Here is a 20,244-nt window from a genome sequence, read left to right on the forward strand (position 1 = left end):
GGGTGGAGGGCGCGCCCAGGGGGTGGGCGCGCCCCCTGCCTCGTGCCTTCCTCGTTGCTTTCTTGACGTGGACTCCAAGTCTCCCGGGTTGCTTTCCATCCAAAAATAACTTCTCCAGAAGGTTTCATTCCGTTTCGACTCCGTTTGATATTCCTTTTCTTCGAAACACTGAAACAAGGGAAAAAACAGGAACTGGCACTGGGCTCTGGGTCAATAGGTTAGTCCCAAAAATAATATAAAAGTGCATAATAAAGCCCATAAACATCCAAGACAGATAATATAATAGCATGGAACAATCAAAAATTATAGATACGTTGGAGACGTATCAACGCCGGACTAGAAGAAGGAGATGGCCGCCATTGCTGCCAGCTGGCTGGCCCGCAGGCAGCCGGAGGACTGCCATGTCCCAATGAAGGACACTGCCCATGACGAACCGGTGCCGACCTCCTCCTTCGTGCCACCCTTACCAATGCATTGCACTTTGACCATCGGCGAGGCTCGTTCCCATTACATGGACATGGTGCGGGAGGAGCAGTTCCGGGAGGCGCAGGCCGATGCCTCCTACAACAACCACCTCCTGTAGCAGGACATGCAGGCGGTGGAGCAGCTCGCCGTTGGCAGGGCTATCGTGCCAGACGTGGACCTGGTGGAGCAGGAGGCGCTACTCGAATTCTACCGCACCGCACGTGAGATCCGCCTCGCTCGCTGGCGGTACCGCCAGCGGGTGGTTGAGGTGGCGTCCGCCTACAAGGAGAGCGACGACATGGGTGAGGCGGTGTTCGGCGAGACTGACCACGAGGAGAAGGACATCCTCAAGTTCGCGCCCTGCCACGGCGACCACGAAGCCGGCACGTCCGAGCACCGCCGGCAACGAGGAAGAATAGTGCATGGTAGGTCGCCGCCGCTCGTGTTCTAGGAAGACCACCGCTCCCCCTCCCGTCGACGCCAAGCTTGGTGGGCTCACCATCTTCGGCCGATTAGTCGCTTGGCGATGATGTGGAGGTGGGCAGCTTCACTTCCCGGGCCTCTGTAGGTGGAGGTTATGGAGGCGCAGTTGGAGAGCGCCGAGGCGAAACTGGAGACGGTGAAGCTTCAGTTCTCAGTGCTTGATGGCCGTATACGGGGAATGGACGCCGGCGACCATTTGGATTAGGTATTAATTATATGTTTAGAGGCGGACTAGCACCCTTTTGATGTAAATGTAATGAAATCAGTCATGTTTATATGAAATCCGAATGTGTTTATATAAAGTCCGTCATGCTTATATGAAATCTAGCCTTATTTGCACGAATTTTATCTGGTTTGTTGAAAAAGAGTATGAAATTTATGCGGCTACGGTTGGATGACGTCCTTCCACATCCATGTCCGTGGACTGGTCCCCCTTGTCCGCGGACGGATGCGGAAGAAAATTTGCGGGTTGTCATTTAAAATGCCCTAACTTGTACATATATTCATCCAATGAAACCTGTACACGCTCTGTCTTAAACATCACATGCATCCAAGTACTCCCCATGGCGGTCAATTATCGGATCATGGGTACCTCTTAGAGCATCTCTAGCAGACACCGTATAACATCGACCCGCAAAATGCGTTTGTAGTTCACGGAAAAATGGCTTTGTGGGCCGGCGCGGGAGGCCACAGAGTCAGACCCCGCAAAATAGACCCGTATAAAAGAATATTCACGGAATATGCTCTTTTAGGGATCGGCTTTGCGGGGTCTGCTTGGGCCCTGCTCCCGCTGGCCCGCAAATCCAAAATTTGCAATTCAATTTCACACAAGAAAATATATTTCTTTATTTTTCAACGGCATTGGATACATAGTACTTCACCAAATCTTTGGTAGAATAGCAAGACCAAAGAAAACAAGAACCACAATTATGCATTTTAGAAGATATCCAACTTCCATAACTGCTCCCACTAGTTGGACCAATATCTTCTCCATGCATTTGTTGTTGATATGTGGATTCTTGATTTTGCGTTCTTCATTCTTCTTCTTTGGTTCTAAAGAAGTAGACATTGCTTCCCCTCTACTTTCTTCTCTAATTGCACATACAGCCGCATCATTAGCTTCAATTCTACTAAGGAGTGTACGAACATCTATTAAGTTTCTTTCCATCAATAAATCAATGTATTCTTCTTCCCAAAATCAAAATGAGCATCCATCTTCCTACACATATGACGATGTTCAAAATGAGCTATTGCAATTGAACCGAAGAATACGGTGACAAAATCGAATGAAAACAACACATACCCCGTTGTTTTCGCATTTGAAGAACACCCATCCGGGGTGCTTCGGCATGCCCGAAGTTAGCCACGGCATTGTCTGCGTGCAGTCGTCGCAGTGTATGAGCGGCATCGGCGAGCCGCAGAGCCGCTGCGCGAGTGCCGAGCCCGGCGGACGGCAGATCGAATCCCTGCCGGCAAACTGTCGGCGGCGGCTACAGGACGAACCCGTACCTGCATGCGGCGATGGGGCTTTGCCGGGGCTGCGCGGGGTGCTCCCCGACTATTCCATCGCTTGGCGCAGCCATCGGTGGCCGGAAAAGGCAAATCCGGCCGCCCCGTTGAACGGCCGCCGATCTGCAACTTTTCGGCCCGCCGACGCAGGAGGGAGTGGCGGAGGGCAAACCTCGGGCTTTTGTGGCGGCCTTGTGACGTGATCCCGCCGGCTACTTTCGCTGGAATCGTGGGCGGCCGCCCAGCGGCTGGGCGAGGGGGAGAGGGGCGGTCGTAGGTGGGGAAAGCGCGGGCTGAAATGTCCTCCCCACCAACCGCTCCCACTATATACAGGACGCCGATGGGCCGGGGGGCGCGTTTTCGCGGGTTGGGACGGGAATTATGCCGCGCCCCGCAAAAACTTTAACGGGTTGGACGCGTTTGCGGGGTCTGTTCGTGCATGATTTTCCGCATTGACCCGTATTTTGGCGGTTATTTTGCGGGTCACGGCTTTTCACGGAGTCTGCTGGAGATGCTCTTAGCAGCCTATTTTAAGTATGCGGGTCCAACATACAGTAAAGGTTCCTCTTTCTCTTGTGGTAGGGCCACTGGCTACACAGTTGAATCATGAATTTGAACTGCAATCTAGGTAGATTAAATTTGTCATGCATTCATGTATGTAACAGGGAAGGACCATCGTCCATGCATCTTTGGTCCTCCGTTTGTGCATGGGACGCTCTTAAATATAGATACATCACGAGCCGACTATCACAACAGGAATATGCCATTAATTCCTCGAAAATAACTATACATTTGTACATGTATAAACATGTAATATACATATAAAGTGAGAACATTGCCGTGCAAATGTTTGTCATATTCTGCTCATCTACTACCTCTACTAGTTAAATGACCATGTGGTTATCCTTAAAAAAAATGACCATGTGGTTGCCACGGAATAATAAATATTAATTACCATGGTTTTCTGTCTTATGGACATGTCATTAGAGAGCAATGTGTATGTGATGTCTGACACGTCACAGTAAAATCTTGATTTTCTTTTGATTTCTTGATGTGGAGGGTGATCAACATGCACATGTTCTTCTTTCTCCTAGCCGCATGTCTCTTACATCTTCAACTCTCAAGCACAAAAATTTCTCATTCTCCCTTCATCTTCTTCCGCCATGTTCTTCATCATCATGTGCATCTCTTCTCCTAACTAAATGTACATGTGTTGCCACTAACTAAATGTAATGTGTTGCCATGAGATAATAAAATAAAATATTTATTAACATGGTATCCTGTTTTATGGACATGTCATTAGAGAGCAATATGTGTGTGATGTCTGACTTGTGAAAATAAAAATATTGATTTTCTCTTCATTTCTTGGTATAGATGGTGACCAACCTGCATCTTCATGTTCTTTCTCCTAGCCGCATGTCTCCTACACCCCCAACTCCCAAGCACAAAATTTTCTCGCCCTCCTTCCTTCACCTTCTCCCATCATGTTCTCCGTTTTCATGTGCACACCTTCTCCCGTCAATGTACCAGATGAAGCTGAGCTTGGACACTTTTGGCTACAACGATGTTGCCTAAAGTTTGATCTTTCAAGAATCTGAGCTATGACATGTGCATTTATGGTCATGGCCACTTTGCATCGGTTGCAGCCTGCATTCATGGCTTCATTTGTCCACTCAAAGGACATGTAGTGTCTTTCAGTTTCAACTTCTTGGTACCACAATGTCCTAACTTGCGACATATATGGGTTGTGATTCTTGGCAATGCTCCTTCTCAGTTTCTCTAGTGTATCGCGATGTCTACTTTCACTAGATGACATGTTGCGCCATTGACGCAAAACCCAAATGCAATCGAAAAGTTAGGTGACCTATTTAAATGATGTTTTCCTGAATTATCTGTGAATGACTATGTTCATATTGTGTTTGGCCCATGTCTTTCTTTGGCGACCCATAGCTCATTTTCTTGAGTAGGTGAATGGACTCTAAGATTCTCTTTTTCATGCTCTAGCCTTTCTTCATTTCGTAATTGTGAAAACAACAGTGAGGTTGACATGGACTATTACTCCCTACTACATCCATATCCATGATTCCAATCTGTTATACCCTTGGCACAAAAAACAAACATGGACGGAAGGTTAAGCGAAATATTCAAACTATACTTTAGTCTCATTATCGCCCTTGGCACAAAAAAATATGTAGCCAAGAAGTCCAGTTTGAGTTTTTTTTTTGCAGTTGAGTTGTCTAGCTAGAAGCGCAGTATTTTGAGTTTCTTGCCTGCTCGAGTACCCACAAAATCCGGGTAAAACCATATGCAACAACCCTTCATCATTGAAGAAAACAAAAACATCACCATTCGCAGTGTTGTTCGTCCATGAGTCCACTTCTCCATCCACAGAGTATTACCTAATTTTGTTGTGTCCATGGCGTGAAGAACAAGCACAACTGATAAGTGAGGCGTGATTGGACATTCCTAAAGGCACACACATATCATATGTAAACCACAAATATTTATACATGAGTATCGTAAATTATTAGCTTTTATACATATATATGGCACGATGCACTCTTGGCGCAAAACCAAATACAACCGAGAAGTCAGCTTAACTATTTGAAAGATTTTTTTCTCGAACTATCTGCAAAATACATTGTGAGTGGTTATAAGGAAGGCATGGTAAGGTCATCAAATATGAACGGGGTGAATGAAACACATTGTCGCACGCAACCACACACATGTGTTATGCATCTGCTCGACCTAAAATCATAGATGCAGGTGATCAGAACTTGGTCACCCTAAACCCATACGAGCAAATTAGAAGGCGTGCACTCCTTGCGACTATTTGTTTTTCTTGGGAAACTATTTTTTCATGTGCGAAAACTCACAAACAGCCCGCTGCAAATACTTTCGTTGCGAGGCTGTTGAAGATGCTCTTAGGGTATCGGATTTGTGACAATGCTAAGCTGGTCGGCGCAATATCCAAATTTTGAAATAGGGGCAACGTACTATAGCACTGACACATCGCTAGCTCACGGCTTACAGCCTCAGGCCGTCGTGCCACTGCCGGCGGCCCCCACGCAATCCACGCTAAGCGTCCGCCGAATCCTTCCAGCCAACGACCATCCGCCCGTCGGCTTCCCGCGCCGGCTGGGGCCTGATCAGATGCTGACGCTCCTCTCCCTCCGACCCCCGCCGCCCGCCGTCGCAAACATTCTCCCCTCCGCCGCCGCCGCGCAGAGCCGTCCTCCACTGCTCCGCGCTCGCCGCACGGCCGGTCCTCCCCCGCCTTCAGCCGCCGCCGCCGAGTTCCCTGCCGGTAACTTTCTTTTCTTGCATTGGGAGTGAAAGATTTTACATTTCGATAGGATAGGAGATGCTTCAAATTGGTGTTCCGAAAAAGTAGGTTGCGGTGTTCTTCTCCTTGGAGCCAAAAATTGGGATCGTTGCGCTAGAAAGTGGTTCGAAATTGCGAATGTCTTTTTTCACTTTCCCCAAACACAAGCACGCACTAAACTAAACCCCGATGCAAACGCAGGATCGGTTCCGGGCAGCGGTACGCAGATGCCGCCGCGCCGCCGCCGGCTCGTGGCCGGCATCGACCAGGACGAGCTCCTCGACCCGGACGCGCTCGCGGATCCTGACAGCAGCTTCTACGAGTACAACGGCGTCAGGGTCCACCACAAGGTATGCGCCCATGGCGAGGACGAGGATTCGGGCGGCCAGTCCTCGGGCTCCGCCGTCGCCAGGAGTCAGGTCGGGCTGCCCATAGTGCTGCTTCACGGCTTCGGCGCGTCGGTGTTCTCCTGGAGCCGCGTCATGCGGCCACTTGCCCGCATCGCCGGCGCCAAGGTCCTCGCCTTCGACCGGCCGGCGTTTGGCCTGACTTCCCGGACCAGACGGTCCGGCGATGACACCAAGCCTCTCAACCCTTACTCCATGGCCTTCTCGGCCATGGCCACACTGGCATTCATAGACCAACTCGGCGCCGGGAAGGCCGTCCTTGTTGGGTACAGATGCACACCCTGCACTGCATTTCTCTGTGTCACTGCATCGCTAGTTTTTTTTTATCAAGGACATTGAGATTAATTTTCCGGTTTGGGTCATCCCAGGCACTCTGCCGGTTGCCTCGTTGCAGTGGAGGCGTACTTCGAGGCGCCCGAGCGGGTAGCGGCGCTAGTGCTGGTTGCACCGGCGATTTTCGCGCCGAGGAAGGGTGAGAAAGAGAACAGCGCAGGGGAGCAGGAAGGGGCAGACAAGAAGGAGTCTGATGATAATAATGCAGCACCAAATCCATTTGCTAGGATATGGGGAGGGTTTCTTGGCATGTGTATGTGGCTTGCAGGGCTTGTTCTCAAGTTGGTCATGGCAGTGCAGGATACGGTCAGAGCTTTGTCTACTAAGGTTCTTGTGGCTTTTCTACGATCTTCACTGGCGGCGAGTCTGGTACGTTGCTCTTTCATGACTCACTCTACTGACTAAATAGCAAAATTAAGGGCCCTAAAACCCCTGCAAAATTTAGAATTTATTGATTAATAAATAGTCAAAATAGAGATACTTCTAATTCCTGCAACTTGTGTGGTTCCATTCCTTTTCATAGGTGAGATTGATCATGGATAAATTCGGCGTAACGGGCGTTCGTAATGCATGGTATGACCCAAGCAAAGTAACTGATCATGTTATTCAAGGCTACACCAAGGTGAGTTCTCTCTAGGAAAATATCTCCCAGGTGAGAAAGACCTACTCATACTCATATTGTTGTTCATGGAGTTTTTTTCAGCCACTAAGATTCAAGGGATGGGAGACAGCTCTCTTGGAGTACACTATATCCATGATTACAGATACTTCACCAAAGTCAAGAGTGCCAGTCTCGAAGAGGCTCTCTGAGATCTCATGCCCAGGTTCAATTATATGCTTCTTCTAATGGGCATCTTATCCTTATCTGTGTATAATTCAGTGCTACTACTGGACTAAATATGTGCTGATGTCCCTAGAAATTTCGATGAAGTTTTGAATACTCTAATACACGATACATAAAATTAACTTCTATTTACCAGAAGATCCGTAAGCAATGTTATTTCTGAATAGTTTTGATTGTCTTATCATTGCAGTGCTAGTGGTGACTGGCGACACAGACCGCCTTGTTCCAGCTTCGAATGCTGAACGCCTGGCACGTGCGATTCCTGGGGCGACACTTGAGGTGATCAAGAATTGTGGGCACTTGCCCCAGGAGGAACGAGCTGAAGAATTCCTTTCAGTCGTCGAACGCTTCCTACAGAGAGCATTTGGAACTCCAGATGAGCATGTGTTCCAAGCAGCTGTATGATGACACATGCTGGTAAATGCATATGCAGAACAGATGGACCTACACTTGTCTCGACAGGGATAACGAGATTGCAGTTTAACGATTGGAGATCCATCAGTTAATAGCCATGGGTGTTTATATACAATGAAGCTATTGTGCAAAGTTGGATAAGAGAATCTTACTGCACAAAACCCAGAGGCTGAGAAGAATTCATTGGATTGGTTGGTCCCATCGAATCATCACCATGAAATCGCCATCTTCCTGTAACTAAAACTTCTTATTGTGTAAAGTGGTAGACGTAGAGCAAAGGGTGTTTGTTTACAGAATGTCATAGATGTATCAACTACTGCTTAATCTTTTGCATAGAGTTGAAATTCTGCGGACATCTCCCTTGATTTATTTACGCTGTCGTCTATCCTGCAACATTACTTGACGAAGGAAAAATTACCAATAAAATTTTGACAGCACCAACTGTCCACAAATCTACAGTTTCTGTATATCAAAGTTCCCGTTATGTGATTCACTCTTTGTCAAGTGCTGACATCCATGACGACAAAAACACCGTGTATAAACATTTATCTCTGTAAGCACAGCAAGCTTTTACCATCAACGGTAAATTTACAAACGCTGGTCCGGATTCTGAACATGCTAAATAATGCCATCTTCCACACATGATAAAAAGGTGAACTGTACTACCGTGTCCACAAGTTTCTCTAATTTATTCGAGTGGTTTCCTCGAAGACAGAAAAAGGCTGGGGCACCATGGATGCCGGATCCAGTTAAGAGGGGGTAAAATCACTTGCTGGATAGCAGAACTCTCTTTACAGTTGGCATTCTCAGGTGGCAGCAGATAATAACCAGCAAAAAAGGAGCCGTGGTAGTATCATTGTGCAGATTGCCAACCATCCATAGGAATGCTATTCGTACAAGTTTCTAGTGTACATCATTGTTGTGGCACCCATTGCATCATCGCCGAATCCACATGCTTCAAAAAATGGCCTGCAACAGTACCAAAAGATGTGTAAACATCATCATATACTGTCATAAGGTTCTATTGCAAGTGATATGTGGAAGTAGAAGTAGACCACGCTTCCTCCTTTACAGAAAATATGGAAGATTACGTAAGGACATTCATGAAGTCCACCAAATTAGGTAAGAAAGCCATACCTCTCCTTTCCTGTGCATAATGCGGAAATGTCATAAATACCTCTGCTATGGAGTACCCTGGAGAGATTGTTCCAGAAACAAGCAAATTAGATGAAGCTTAAACTTTGGACAGCAAATAAATCAGCACCTTTTAAAATATACTCCCTCTTTAAGTTAATATAAGACGTTTTTTGACACTACGATTATCTCTGCTCAAGTACTTTGTATTGTGCATAAGCATGTTGTTCCAACCTCTGAGTTTAGTCGATCCAGAGATACATTCATTGTTCATGTTTCAATATGCAGTCAAAGTAATACAAGAAAACTGTGAAGTCTGTACCCCAAGAAAAACATAACATAAATCACTTTATAGTGTCGGTCAAGTAAGCTTTGCTACCGACAAACACCCGTGGTAATGTTATCTGTCCAAGTAAGTACGATATATGCGTGATGACTGGGATACTATGTTTAACAGAGAAACACAATACCCTGAAGATAGTTTTATCAAGCAAGAAACATATTTCAAACGCAGGATATTATCTTCTGTTTGCTTATCACTCGGTCGTTTCTTTCCAATGGTGCAGGAGATTTGTATGTTTCGGTGCAAGAGGTCTCTATTCATTGAGTCCATGAAAGGAACATCATGTGTTTTCTGCTTCGTTATTGCTTTGCACAGTTTACATAAGAAGGCATGAATGCTATTTTCCCTCTATTAGGTCAACTCAGAAGTTAGCCCTTCAGACTTCACCAGAAAAATCCAATGTCAGGAACCTACCTTGTAATTTTTTCAAGTATTTTGCGCCCAATTCCTCTCCTCTGCACTGATGGATGAACCTGCAAGTCACTGAAGATAGTTCCATGAACACATGCGCTCCAGCGATAACCATTGGTTTCGCGCAGTTCACTACTGACCACTTGTATAATTAAGAGGAGAAGATCACCACGACGTCATGGACGGAGGCGGTGAGCCCCACGTCGGAGACGGCCCGTCCGAACCCGACGAGCCGCTGCTCCCCACGCCGCCCGAGCCCGAGGTCCAGCTCCAGGCCCATGAAGCGCCGATCGTCCCCTCCGTCGTCTTCCTCCAAGAACCTGGTCCCGCAGAAGACGGACACGACCAGGAAGCTGTGCGCCACGGCGGTACGGAGCTTGCGGATGTCGACGGGCTCCGGCCGCGCGGCGGCTTCCGGCGGGGAGAGGCGGATGGCGCAGGAGTGCGCGCAGGCGAGCATGAGCGCCTGGAGGTGGGCCGGGTCGACGAGGGCCGGGTCCATGGAGATGGAGATTGGCGGGGGCCTGAGCCTGGACCTGGCGACGCGCTTATTGGGGCCGAAGGGGTTCGGCGTCGGCGAGGAGAAGACCGCAAGCGTGTTGAGACGCGGCGGAAGCCTGCTCACGCCGGCGGCCATGGGGAGGGTGACGAGTGAGTGGTCGTGGTCTCGCGGAAGTGGAGCTCTGCGGGTGGGCGCCAATGGAGGTTGGTGATGGCGACGAATCGAACGGGAAAGGGCAAAAACGACATGCGGACGAAACGATATAACAAAATGAACCGTTGATGAAATTTTTTCACCCGGCTGACCCTTTTATGTGACGCCCGACAGTTAGACGACATCAACGACGGAGCCAGAATTAACTGACGCCCCAGACGAGAAATTAAGGGCTAAAAACTATCAAAAAACTACAGTTAAGCATATGAAAGTCAATCTATGTTGCATAACTAATAAGAAACCAAACATAATATTCAATGACAGCATTTGTTTCTTGATGAATCAACTAATAAAGCAAGATAAATCAAAAGACAATATGTAGCATATATAAAAGATACAAAAGATTGATACAAAGGTTGATACCAAATCAAAGGATTGGTTGATCCGAGCCTCTCATGACTACATCTTCAATAGCAGAAGAAGCTAAACCTTTAATGATAAATTTTGAAATGCAAATCAATGCATAATATAGCAGATAAAAATAGTTAATAATAGACGCAAAATGTGAAAGCTTACGTCCAGGATGAGGCAAAAGGCATTTGCGATTGTGATAACCTTGAAATCGCTCAATGATCTTTGATTCTTCAATACTCACAAATACATCTTGCTCAATTTAACATACCGTTCAATGATTCATCCAATCATCACTTATTTTGTTCCTCAATCCAGTCTTGCTAATGCTCATTGCTGAGAAGGCCTTTTTCGCTGTTGCGGTTACAACAACTAAAATCAATGCTAACTCACAATAAATTAATCATGCAACATACTGAATATTTCATTTTTTGAAATGATGGTTGTAAGCTACCAATTACCCACCCCAAGTCCTTGAACGCCCATTAGTAGTTCTTGTATCTTCCATATTTGGCACTATAATGTTGTATTTGACACAAAAGTCTGTTACCTTTTACAAAACTCATCCCAACCATTATACCTTATATCTAATGTGGTTTTAATCAATCCCACAACATGTATAATATGCTGATTTTTAATTGCAAGCATTGTGAAAGATTGCTAGTCTTGCCCAGATCACATGCCACCAAATGGCAAGTGGATAATTGGATATATAGAAAGCCCAATAGTACACTCCAGACTGTTGAATTGTCATAATTTCGTTTGAAAATATAGTGAACGTACAAGAAACTCTATCTAATGAACCCGTTACATAGATGTACATAGGTCAAATACTAAACACACACTGGATACACTTAGTAAGTTCGACCTAATTTCTTAACATTATGGTTGAGATAAACAGTTTCAGTTGACATAAATCAATGTAAAATGCAAGCAATAACAATGGAATGTAGGTTATCTAGTGAATGAGGGGGCCATGCTTACAAGATTAGGACTAATCTGGAGTAGCCTGCTACATGACAGATACTGCTGCATTCCTAGTTCCTAAAAGCTATACATCAGAAGTTCAGAACAGAGCTCCACGCCTCCACCGAACAGAGCTATACATCGAAGAGAACTAGGAAGGGATACCTTTGCTCCTGCTTTGTTGTCTGCTCTATGCTGTAGCTCGCCAGATTCCGGGCAGCCTGCCGCCTTGCTGGGGTCGCCGCCTCGTCGGACAGGGCAGCAGCCTGCAGCGCCAGCGGCGCAACCTAATGCCGCAGAAGGGGATCGAAGGGGACGGAGCTGGCCGACTGGGTAGGTACGACGTGTTGGGGAACGTAGCAGAAATTTAAAATTTTCTACGTATCACCAAGATCAATCAATGGAGTCATCTAGCAACGAGAGAGAGGGGAGTGCATCTACATACCCTTGTAGATCGCGCGCGGAAGCGTTCAAGAGAACGGGGTTGATGGAGTCGTACTCGTCGTGATCCAAATCACCGATGATCCTAGCGCCGAACGGACAGCACCTCCGCGTTCAACACACGTAAGGAGCGGGGACGTCTCCTCCTTCTTGATCCAGCAAGGGGGAGGAGAAGTTGATGGAGATCCAGCAGCACGACGGCGTGGTGGTGGAAGTAGCGGGATCCCGGCAGGGCTTCGCCAAGCGCAAGCGGGGAGGAAGAGGTGTCACGGGAGGGAGGGAGGCGCCAGGGCTTGGGGTGCTGCTCCCATGCGCCTCCCCACTATATATAGGGGTGGAGGGGGCTGGTTTCTTGCCTTCCAAGTCCATTGGGGCGTTGGCAAAGGTGGGGGAAAGAAATCCCATCATTTCCCTTCCCCACCGATTGTTATCCCCCTTTTTTAGGGATCTTGATCTTATCCCTTCGGGATATGATCTTATTCCTTCTAAGGTGGGATCTTGGTGCGCCTTGACCAGGGGTGTGGGGCCTTGCCCCCACTACCCACGTTCATGTGGGCCCCCCATGCAGGTGGGCCCCACTTCGGAACCTTCTAGAACCTTCCCGGTACAATACCGAAAAATCCCGAACATTTTCCGGTGGCCAAAATAGGACTTCCCATATATAAATCTTTACCTCCGGACCATTCCGGAACTCCTCGTGATGTCCGGGATCTCATCCGGGACTCCGAACGACTTTCGGATTTCCGCATACTAATATCTCTACAACCCTAGCGTCACCGAACCTTAAGTGTGTAGACCCTACGGGTTCGGGAGACATGCAGACATGACCGAGACGACTCTCCGGTCAATAACCAACAGCGGGATCTGGATACCCATGTTGGCTCCCACATGTTCCACGATGATCTCATCGGATGAACCACGATGTCGAGGATTCAATCAATCCCGTATACAATTCCCTTTGTCAATCGGTACGTTACTTGCCCGAGATTCGATCGTCGGTATCCCAATACCTTGTTCAATCTCGTTACCGGCAAGCCACTTTACTCGTACCGTAATGCATGATCCCGTGACCAAACACTTGGTCACATTGAGCTCATTATGATGATGCATTACCGAGTGGGCCCAGAGATACCTCTCCGTCATACGGAGTGACAAATCCCAGTCTCGATTCGTGCCAACCCAAGAGACACTTTCGGAGATACCTGTAGTGCACCTTTATAGCCACCTAGTTACGTTGTGACGTTTGGTACACCCAAAGCATTCCTACGGTATCCGGGAGTTGCACAATCTCATGGTCTAAGGAAATGATACTTGACATTAGAAAAGCTCTTAGCAAACGAACTACACGATCTTGTGCTATGCTTAGGATTGGGTCTTGTCCATCACATCATTCTCCTAACGATGTGATCCCGTTATCAATGACATCCAATGTCCATGGTCAAGAAACCATAACCATCTATTGATCAACGAGCTAGTCAACTAGAGGCTTACTAGGGACATGTTGTGGTCTATGTATTCACACATGTATTACGGTTTCCAGTTAATACAATTATAGCATGAACAACAGACAATTATCATGAACAAGGAAATACAATAATAACCATTTTATTATTGCCTCTAGGGCATATTTCCAACAGTCTCCCACTTGCACTAGAGTCAATAATCTAGTTCACATCACCATGTGATTAACACTCAAAAGTTCACTAGAGTCAATAATCTAGTCCACATCACCATGTGATTAACACTCAAAGTTCACTAGAGTCAATAATCTAGTCCACATCACCATGTGATTAACACTCAATGAGTTCTAGGGTTTGATCATGTTATGCTTACGAGAGAGGTTTTAGTCAACGGGTCTGCAACATTCAGATCCGTGTGTGCTTTACAAATCTCTATGTCATCTTGTAGATGTAGCTACCACGCGCTACTTGGAGCTATTCCAAATAACTGCTCTACTATACGAATCCGGTTTACTACTCAGAGTCATCCGGATTAGTGTCAAAGTTTGCATCGACGTAACCCATTACGACGAACTGTTTTACCACCTCCATAATCGAGAAAATTCATTAGTCCACTAGATACTAAGGATAAGTTCGACCGCTGTCATGTGATCCATTCCCGGATCACTATTGTACCCCTTGACTAACTCATGGCAAGGCACACTTCAGGTGCGGTACACAGCATAGCATACTGTAGAGCCTACGTCTAAAGCATAGGGGACGACCTTCGTCCTTTCTCTCTCTTCTGCCGTGGTCAGGTCTTGAGCCTTACTCAATACTCACACCTTGTAACACAGCCAAGAACTCCTTTGCTGATCTATTTTGAACTCCTTCAAAATCTTGTCACGGTATGTATTCATTTGAAAGTACTATTAAGCGTTTTTGATCTATCCTTGTAGATCTTGATGCTCAATGTTCAAGTAGCTTAATCCAGGTTTTCCATTAAAAAACACTTTTCAAATAACCCTGGATGCTTTCCAAAAATTCTACATCATTTTTGATCAACAATATGTTAACAACATATACTCATCAAAAATTCTATAGTGCTCCCACTCACTTCTTTGGAAATACAAGTTTCTCATGAACCTTGTATAAACCCAAAATCTTTGATCATCTCATCAAAGCGTTCATTCCAACTCCGTGATGCTTACTCCAATCCTTAGAAGGATTGCTGGAGCTTTGCATACTTGTTAGCATCTTTCAGGATTGACAAAACCTTCTGGTTGTATCACATACAACCTTTCCTCAAGAAAATCATCGAGGAAACAATGTTTTGACATCCCATCTGCAAGATTTCATAAATAATGCAGTAACTGCTAATATAATTCTAACAGACTCTTAGCATCGCTACGAGTGAGAAAGTCTCATCGCAGTCAACTCCTTGAACTTGCCGGAATACATCTTAACGACAAGTCGAGCTTTCTTAATGGTGACACTTACCATCATTGTCTGTCTTCCCTTTAAAATCCATCTGTACCCAACAGCCTTACGACCATCAAGTAGTTCTTTCAAAGTCTATACTTTGTTTTCATACATGGATCCTCTCGGATTTTATGGCCTCAAGCCATTCGTCGGAATCCGGGCCCACCATCGCTTCTCCATAGCTCGTAGGTTCATTGTTGTCTAGCAACATGACTTCCAAGACAGGATTACGTACCACTCTGAAGTAGTACGCATCCTTGTCGTCCTATGAGGTTTGGTAGTGACTTGATCTGAAGTTTCATGATCACTATCATAAGCTTCCACTTCAATTGGTGTAGGTGCCACAGGAACAACTTCCTGTGCCCTGCTACACATTAGTTGAAGTGACGGTTCAATGACCTCATCAAGTCTCCACCATCCTCCCACTCAATTCTTTCGAGAGAAACTTTTCCTCCAGAAAGGACCCGTTTCTAGAAACAATCACTTTTGCTTCCAGATCTGAAATAGGAGGTATACCCAACTGTTTTGGGTATTCTATGAAGATGCATTTATCCGCTTTGGGTTCGAGCTTATCAGCCTGAAACTTTTTCACATAAGCGTCGCAGCCCCAAACTTTTAAGAGACGACAGCTTAGGTTTCTCTAAACCATAGTTCATACGATGTCATCTCAACAGAATTGCGTGGTGCCCTATTTAAAGTGAATGCGGTTGTCTCTAATGCCTAACCCATAAACGATAGTTGTAATTCGATAAGAGACATCATGGTATGCACCATATCCAATAGGGTGCAGTTATGATGTTCGGACACACCATCACAATATGGTGTTCCAGGCGGTATTAGTCGTGAAATAATTTCTACAATTTCTTAATTGTGTGCCAAACTCGTAACTCAGATATTCATCTCTATGATCATATCACAGACATTTTATCCTCTTGTCACGATGATCTTCAACTTCACTCTGAAATTACTTGAACCTTTCAATAATTCAGACTTGTGTTTCATCAAGTAAATATTCTCAGCATCTACTCAAATCATCTGTGAAGTAAGAACATAACGATATCCACTGCGTGCCTCAGCACTCATTGGACTGCACACATCAAATGTATTACTTCCAACAAGTTGCTCTCTTGTTCCATCTTACTGAAAACGAGGCCTTTCAGTCATCTTGCCCATGTGGTATGATTTGCATGTCTCAAGTGATTCAAAATCAAGTGAGTCCAAATGATCCATCTGTATGGACTTTCTTCATGCATATATACTAATAGACATGGTTCGCATGTCTCAATCTTTTCAAAAACGAGTGAGTCCAAAGATCCATCAACATGGAGCTTCTTCATGCGTTTTATACCAATATGACTCAAGTGGCAGTGCCACAAGTATGTGATACTATCATTACTATCTTATATCTTTTGGCATGAACATGTGTATCACTACGATCGAGATTCAATAAACCATTCATTTTAGGTGCAAGACCATTGAAGGTATTATTCAAATAGACAGAGTAACCATTATTCTCCTTTAATGAATAACCGTATTGCGATAAACATAATCCAATCATGTTTATGCTTAACGCAAACACCAAATAAAAATTATTCAGGTTTAACCCCAATCTCGATGGTAGAGGGAGCATGCGATGCTTGATCACATCAACCTTGGAAACACATATCGTCATCTCACCTTTAGCTAGTCTCCGTTTATTCCGCAGCTTTTATTTCGAGTTACTAACACTTAGCAACCGAACCGGTATCTAATACCCTGGTGCTACTAGGATTACTAGTAAAGTACACATTAATATAATGTATATCCAATATACTTCTGTCGACCTTGCCAGCCTTCTCATCTACGAAGTATCTAGGGTAGTTCTGCTTCAGTGACCGTTCCCCTCATTTCAGAAGCACTTAGTCTCGGGTTTGGGTTCAACCTTGGGTTTCTTCACTAGAGCAGCAACAGATTTGCCGTTTCATGAAGTATCCCTTCTTGCCATTGCCCTTCTAGAAACTAGTGGTTTTACTAACAATCAACAATTGATGCTCCTACTTGATTTCTACTTTCACGGTGTCAAACATCACGAGTTGCTCAAGGATCATCATGTCTATCCCTGATATGTTATAGTTCATCACGAAGCTCTAATAGCTTGGTGGCAGTGACTATGGAGAACCATCACTATCTCATCTGGAAGATTAACTCCCACTCGATTCAAGTGATTGTAGTACTCAGACAATCTGAGCACATGCTCAACGATTGAGCTTTTCTCCCTTAGTTTGCAGGCTTAAGAAACTTGTCAGAGGTCTCATACCTCTTGACGTGGGCACTAGTCTGAAATCCCAATTTCAGTCTTTGGAACATCTCATATGTTCTGCGACGTTTCAAAACCGTCTTTGGTCAACAATTTTAAACCGTTCAACATTACGCACTGAACTATCACGTAGTCATCAAAACATGTATGTCAGATATTCGCAACATCCACAAACGACGCTCGAGGTTCAGCACACCGAGCGGTGCATTAAGGACATAAGCCTTCTGTGCAGCAATGAGGACAATCCTCAGTTTACGGACCCAGTCCGCATAATTGCTACTATCAACTTTCAACTAAATTTTCTCTAGGAACATATCTTAGTAGAACTAAAGCGTAAGCTACGACATTATTTGCAAAGACCTTTTGACTATGTTCATGATAATTAAGTTCATCTGATTATTTAATGAACTCCCACTTAGATAGACATCCCTCTAGTCATCTAAGTGATACATGATCCGAATCGACTAGGCCGTGTCCGATCATCACGTGAGACGGACTAGTCATCAACGGTGAACATCTCCATGTTGATCGTATCTACTATACGACTCATGTTCGACCTTTCGGTCTCTTGTGTTCCGAGGCCATGTCTGTACATGCTAGGCTCGTCAAGTCAACCTAAGTGTTTTGCTTGTGTTCCGAGGCCATGTCTGTACATGCTAGGCTCGTCAACACCTGTTGTATGCGAACGTTAGAATCTATCACACCCGATCATCACGTGGTGCTTCGAAACAACGAACCTTCTTAACGGTGCACAGTTAGGGGGAACACATTGTTGCGGATCGTAGCAGAAATTTAAAATTTTCTACGCATCACCAAGATCAATCTATGGAGTCATCTAGCAACGAGAGAGATGAGTGCATCTACATACCCTTGTAGATCGCGAGCGGAAGCGTTCAAGTGAACGGGGTTGATGGAGTCGTACTCGTCGTGATCCAAATCACCGATGACCGAGCGCCGAACGGACGGCACCTCCGCGTTCAAAACACGTACGGAGCAGCGACGTCTCCTCCTTCTTGATTCAGCAAGGGGGAAGGAGAGGTTGATGGAGATCCAGCAGCACGACGGCGTGGTGGTGGAAGTAGCGGGGATCTCGGCAGGGCTTCGCCAAGCTCAGCGAGAGGGAGAGGTGTTACGGGAGGGAGAGGGAGGCGCCAGGGGCTGTGGTGCGGCTGCCCTCCCCCTTCCTATATATAGGCCTCCTGGGGGGCGCCGGCCCTGGGAGATCTGATCTCCAGGGGGGGCGGCCAAGGGGTGGCTTCCCCCCCAAGCCAAGTGGGGGGCGCCCCCACCCCTAGGGTTTCCAACCCTAGGCGCAGGGGGAGGCCCAAGGGGGCGCACCAGCCCGCCAGGGGCTGGTTCCCCTCCCACTTCAGCCCATGGGGCCCTCCGGGATAGGTGGCCCCACCCGGTGGACCCCCGGGACCCTTCCGGTGGTCCCGGTACAATACCGGTAACCCCCGAAACTTTCCGGTTGGCCGAAACTGGACTTCCTATATATAATTCTTCACCTCCGGACCATTCCGGAACTCCTCGTGACATCCGGGACTCCGAACAACTTTCGGGTTACCGCATACAACCCTAGCGTCACCGAACCTTAAGTGTGTAGACCCTACGGGTTCGGGAGACATGCAGACATGACCGAGACGACTCTCCGGTCAATAACCAACAGCGGGATCTGGATACCCATGTTAGCTCCCACATGTTCCACGATGATCTTATCGGATGAACCACGATGTCGAGGATTCAATCAATCCCGTATACAATTCCCTTTGTCAATCGGTACGTTACTTGCCCGAGATTCGATCGTCGGTATCCTAATACCTTGTTCAATCTCGTTACCGGCAAGTCACTTTACTCGTACCGTAATGCATGATCCTGTGACCAACCACTTGGTCACTTTGAGCTCATTATGATGATGCATTACCGAGTGGGCCCAGAGATACCTCTCCATCATACGGAGTGACAAATCCCAGTCTCGATCCGTGTCAACCCAACAGACACTTTCAGAGATACCTGTAGTGTACCTTTATAGTCATCCAGTTACGTTGTGACGTTTGGTACACCCAAAGCACTCCTACGGCATCCGGGAGTTACACGATCTCATGGTCTAAGGAAATGATACTTGACATTGGAAAAGCTCTAGCAAACGAACTACACGATCTTTGTGCTATGCTTAGGATTGGGTCTTGTCCATCACATCATTCTCCTAATGATGTGATCCCGTTATCAATGACATCCAATGTCCATAGTCAGGAAACCATGACTATCTGTTGATCAACGAGCTAGTCAACTAGAGGCTCACTAGGGACATGTTGTGGTCTATGTATTCACACATGTATTACGATTTCCGGATAACACAATTATAGCATGAACAATAGACAATTATCATGAACAAGGAAATATAATAATAACCATTTTATTATTGCCTCTAGGGTATATTTCCAACACACATCTCTTGAAATTTTAGTGAGGGATCATCTTATTTATGCTACCGTCGTTCTAAGCAAATAAGATGTAAACATGACAAACATCACATGCAAATCAAAAAGTGACATGATATGGCCAATATCATCTTGCGCCTTTGATCTCCATCTTCGAGGCGCGGCATGATCACCTTCGTCACCGGCATGACACCATGATCTCCATCATCATGATCTCCATCATCGTGTCTTCATGAAGTTGTCTCGCCAACTATTACTTCTACTACTATGGCTAACGGTTAGCAATAAAGTAAAGTAATTACATGGCGTTTTCATTGACACGCGGGTCATACAATAAATTAAGACAACTCCTATGGCTCCTGCCGGTTGTCATACTCATCGACATGCAAGTCGTGATTCCTATTACAAGAACATGATCAATCTCATACGTCACATATATAGTTCA

The 20,244-nt window shown here is 46.0% G+C and overlaps 2 protein-coding genes across 2 annotated transcripts; one reads left to right on the plus strand and one right to left on the minus strand.

The window, feature by feature from the left end:
* The first annotated feature begins 5,476 nt into the window (after positions 1-5,476).
* On the plus strand, positions 5,477-8,135 carry LOC123120378 (2-hydroxy-6-oxononadienedioate/2-hydroxy-6-oxononatrienedioate hydrolase 1). Its single transcript, XM_044540349.1, has 6 exons — positions 5,477-5,764; positions 5,984-6,455; positions 6,558-6,891; positions 7,046-7,144; positions 7,226-7,346; positions 7,557-8,135. The coding sequence occupies exons 1-6, from the start codon at positions 5,611-5,613 to the stop codon at positions 7,769-7,771; spliced, it is 1,395 nt and encodes a 464-aa protein (XP_044396284.1). The 5' UTR covers positions 5,477-5,610; the 3' UTR covers positions 7,772-8,135.
* A 179-nt stretch (positions 8,136-8,314) lies between these two features.
* On the minus strand, positions 8,315-10,434 carry LOC123120379 (acetyltransferase NSI). The gene is made up of 4 exons (XM_044540351.1): positions 9,838-10,434; positions 9,672-9,730; positions 8,918-8,974; positions 8,315-8,749 (listed from the first exon to the last, which is right to left on the minus strand). Exons 1-4 carry the CDS (start codon positions 10,303-10,305, stop codon positions 8,668-8,670), a joined length of 666 nt encoding a protein of 221 aa, XP_044396286.1. The 5' UTR covers positions 10,306-10,434; the 3' UTR covers positions 8,315-8,667.
* Positions 10,435-20,244: the final 9,810 nt, after the last annotated feature.

The sequence above is a fragment of the Triticum aestivum genome, chromosome 5D (genome assembly GCF_018294505.1).
Source record: "Triticum aestivum cultivar Chinese Spring chromosome 5D, IWGSC CS RefSeq v2.1, whole genome shotgun sequence".
In the NCBI taxonomy this organism is placed as follows: domain Eukaryota; kingdom Viridiplantae; phylum Streptophyta; class Magnoliopsida; order Poales; family Poaceae; genus Triticum; species Triticum aestivum.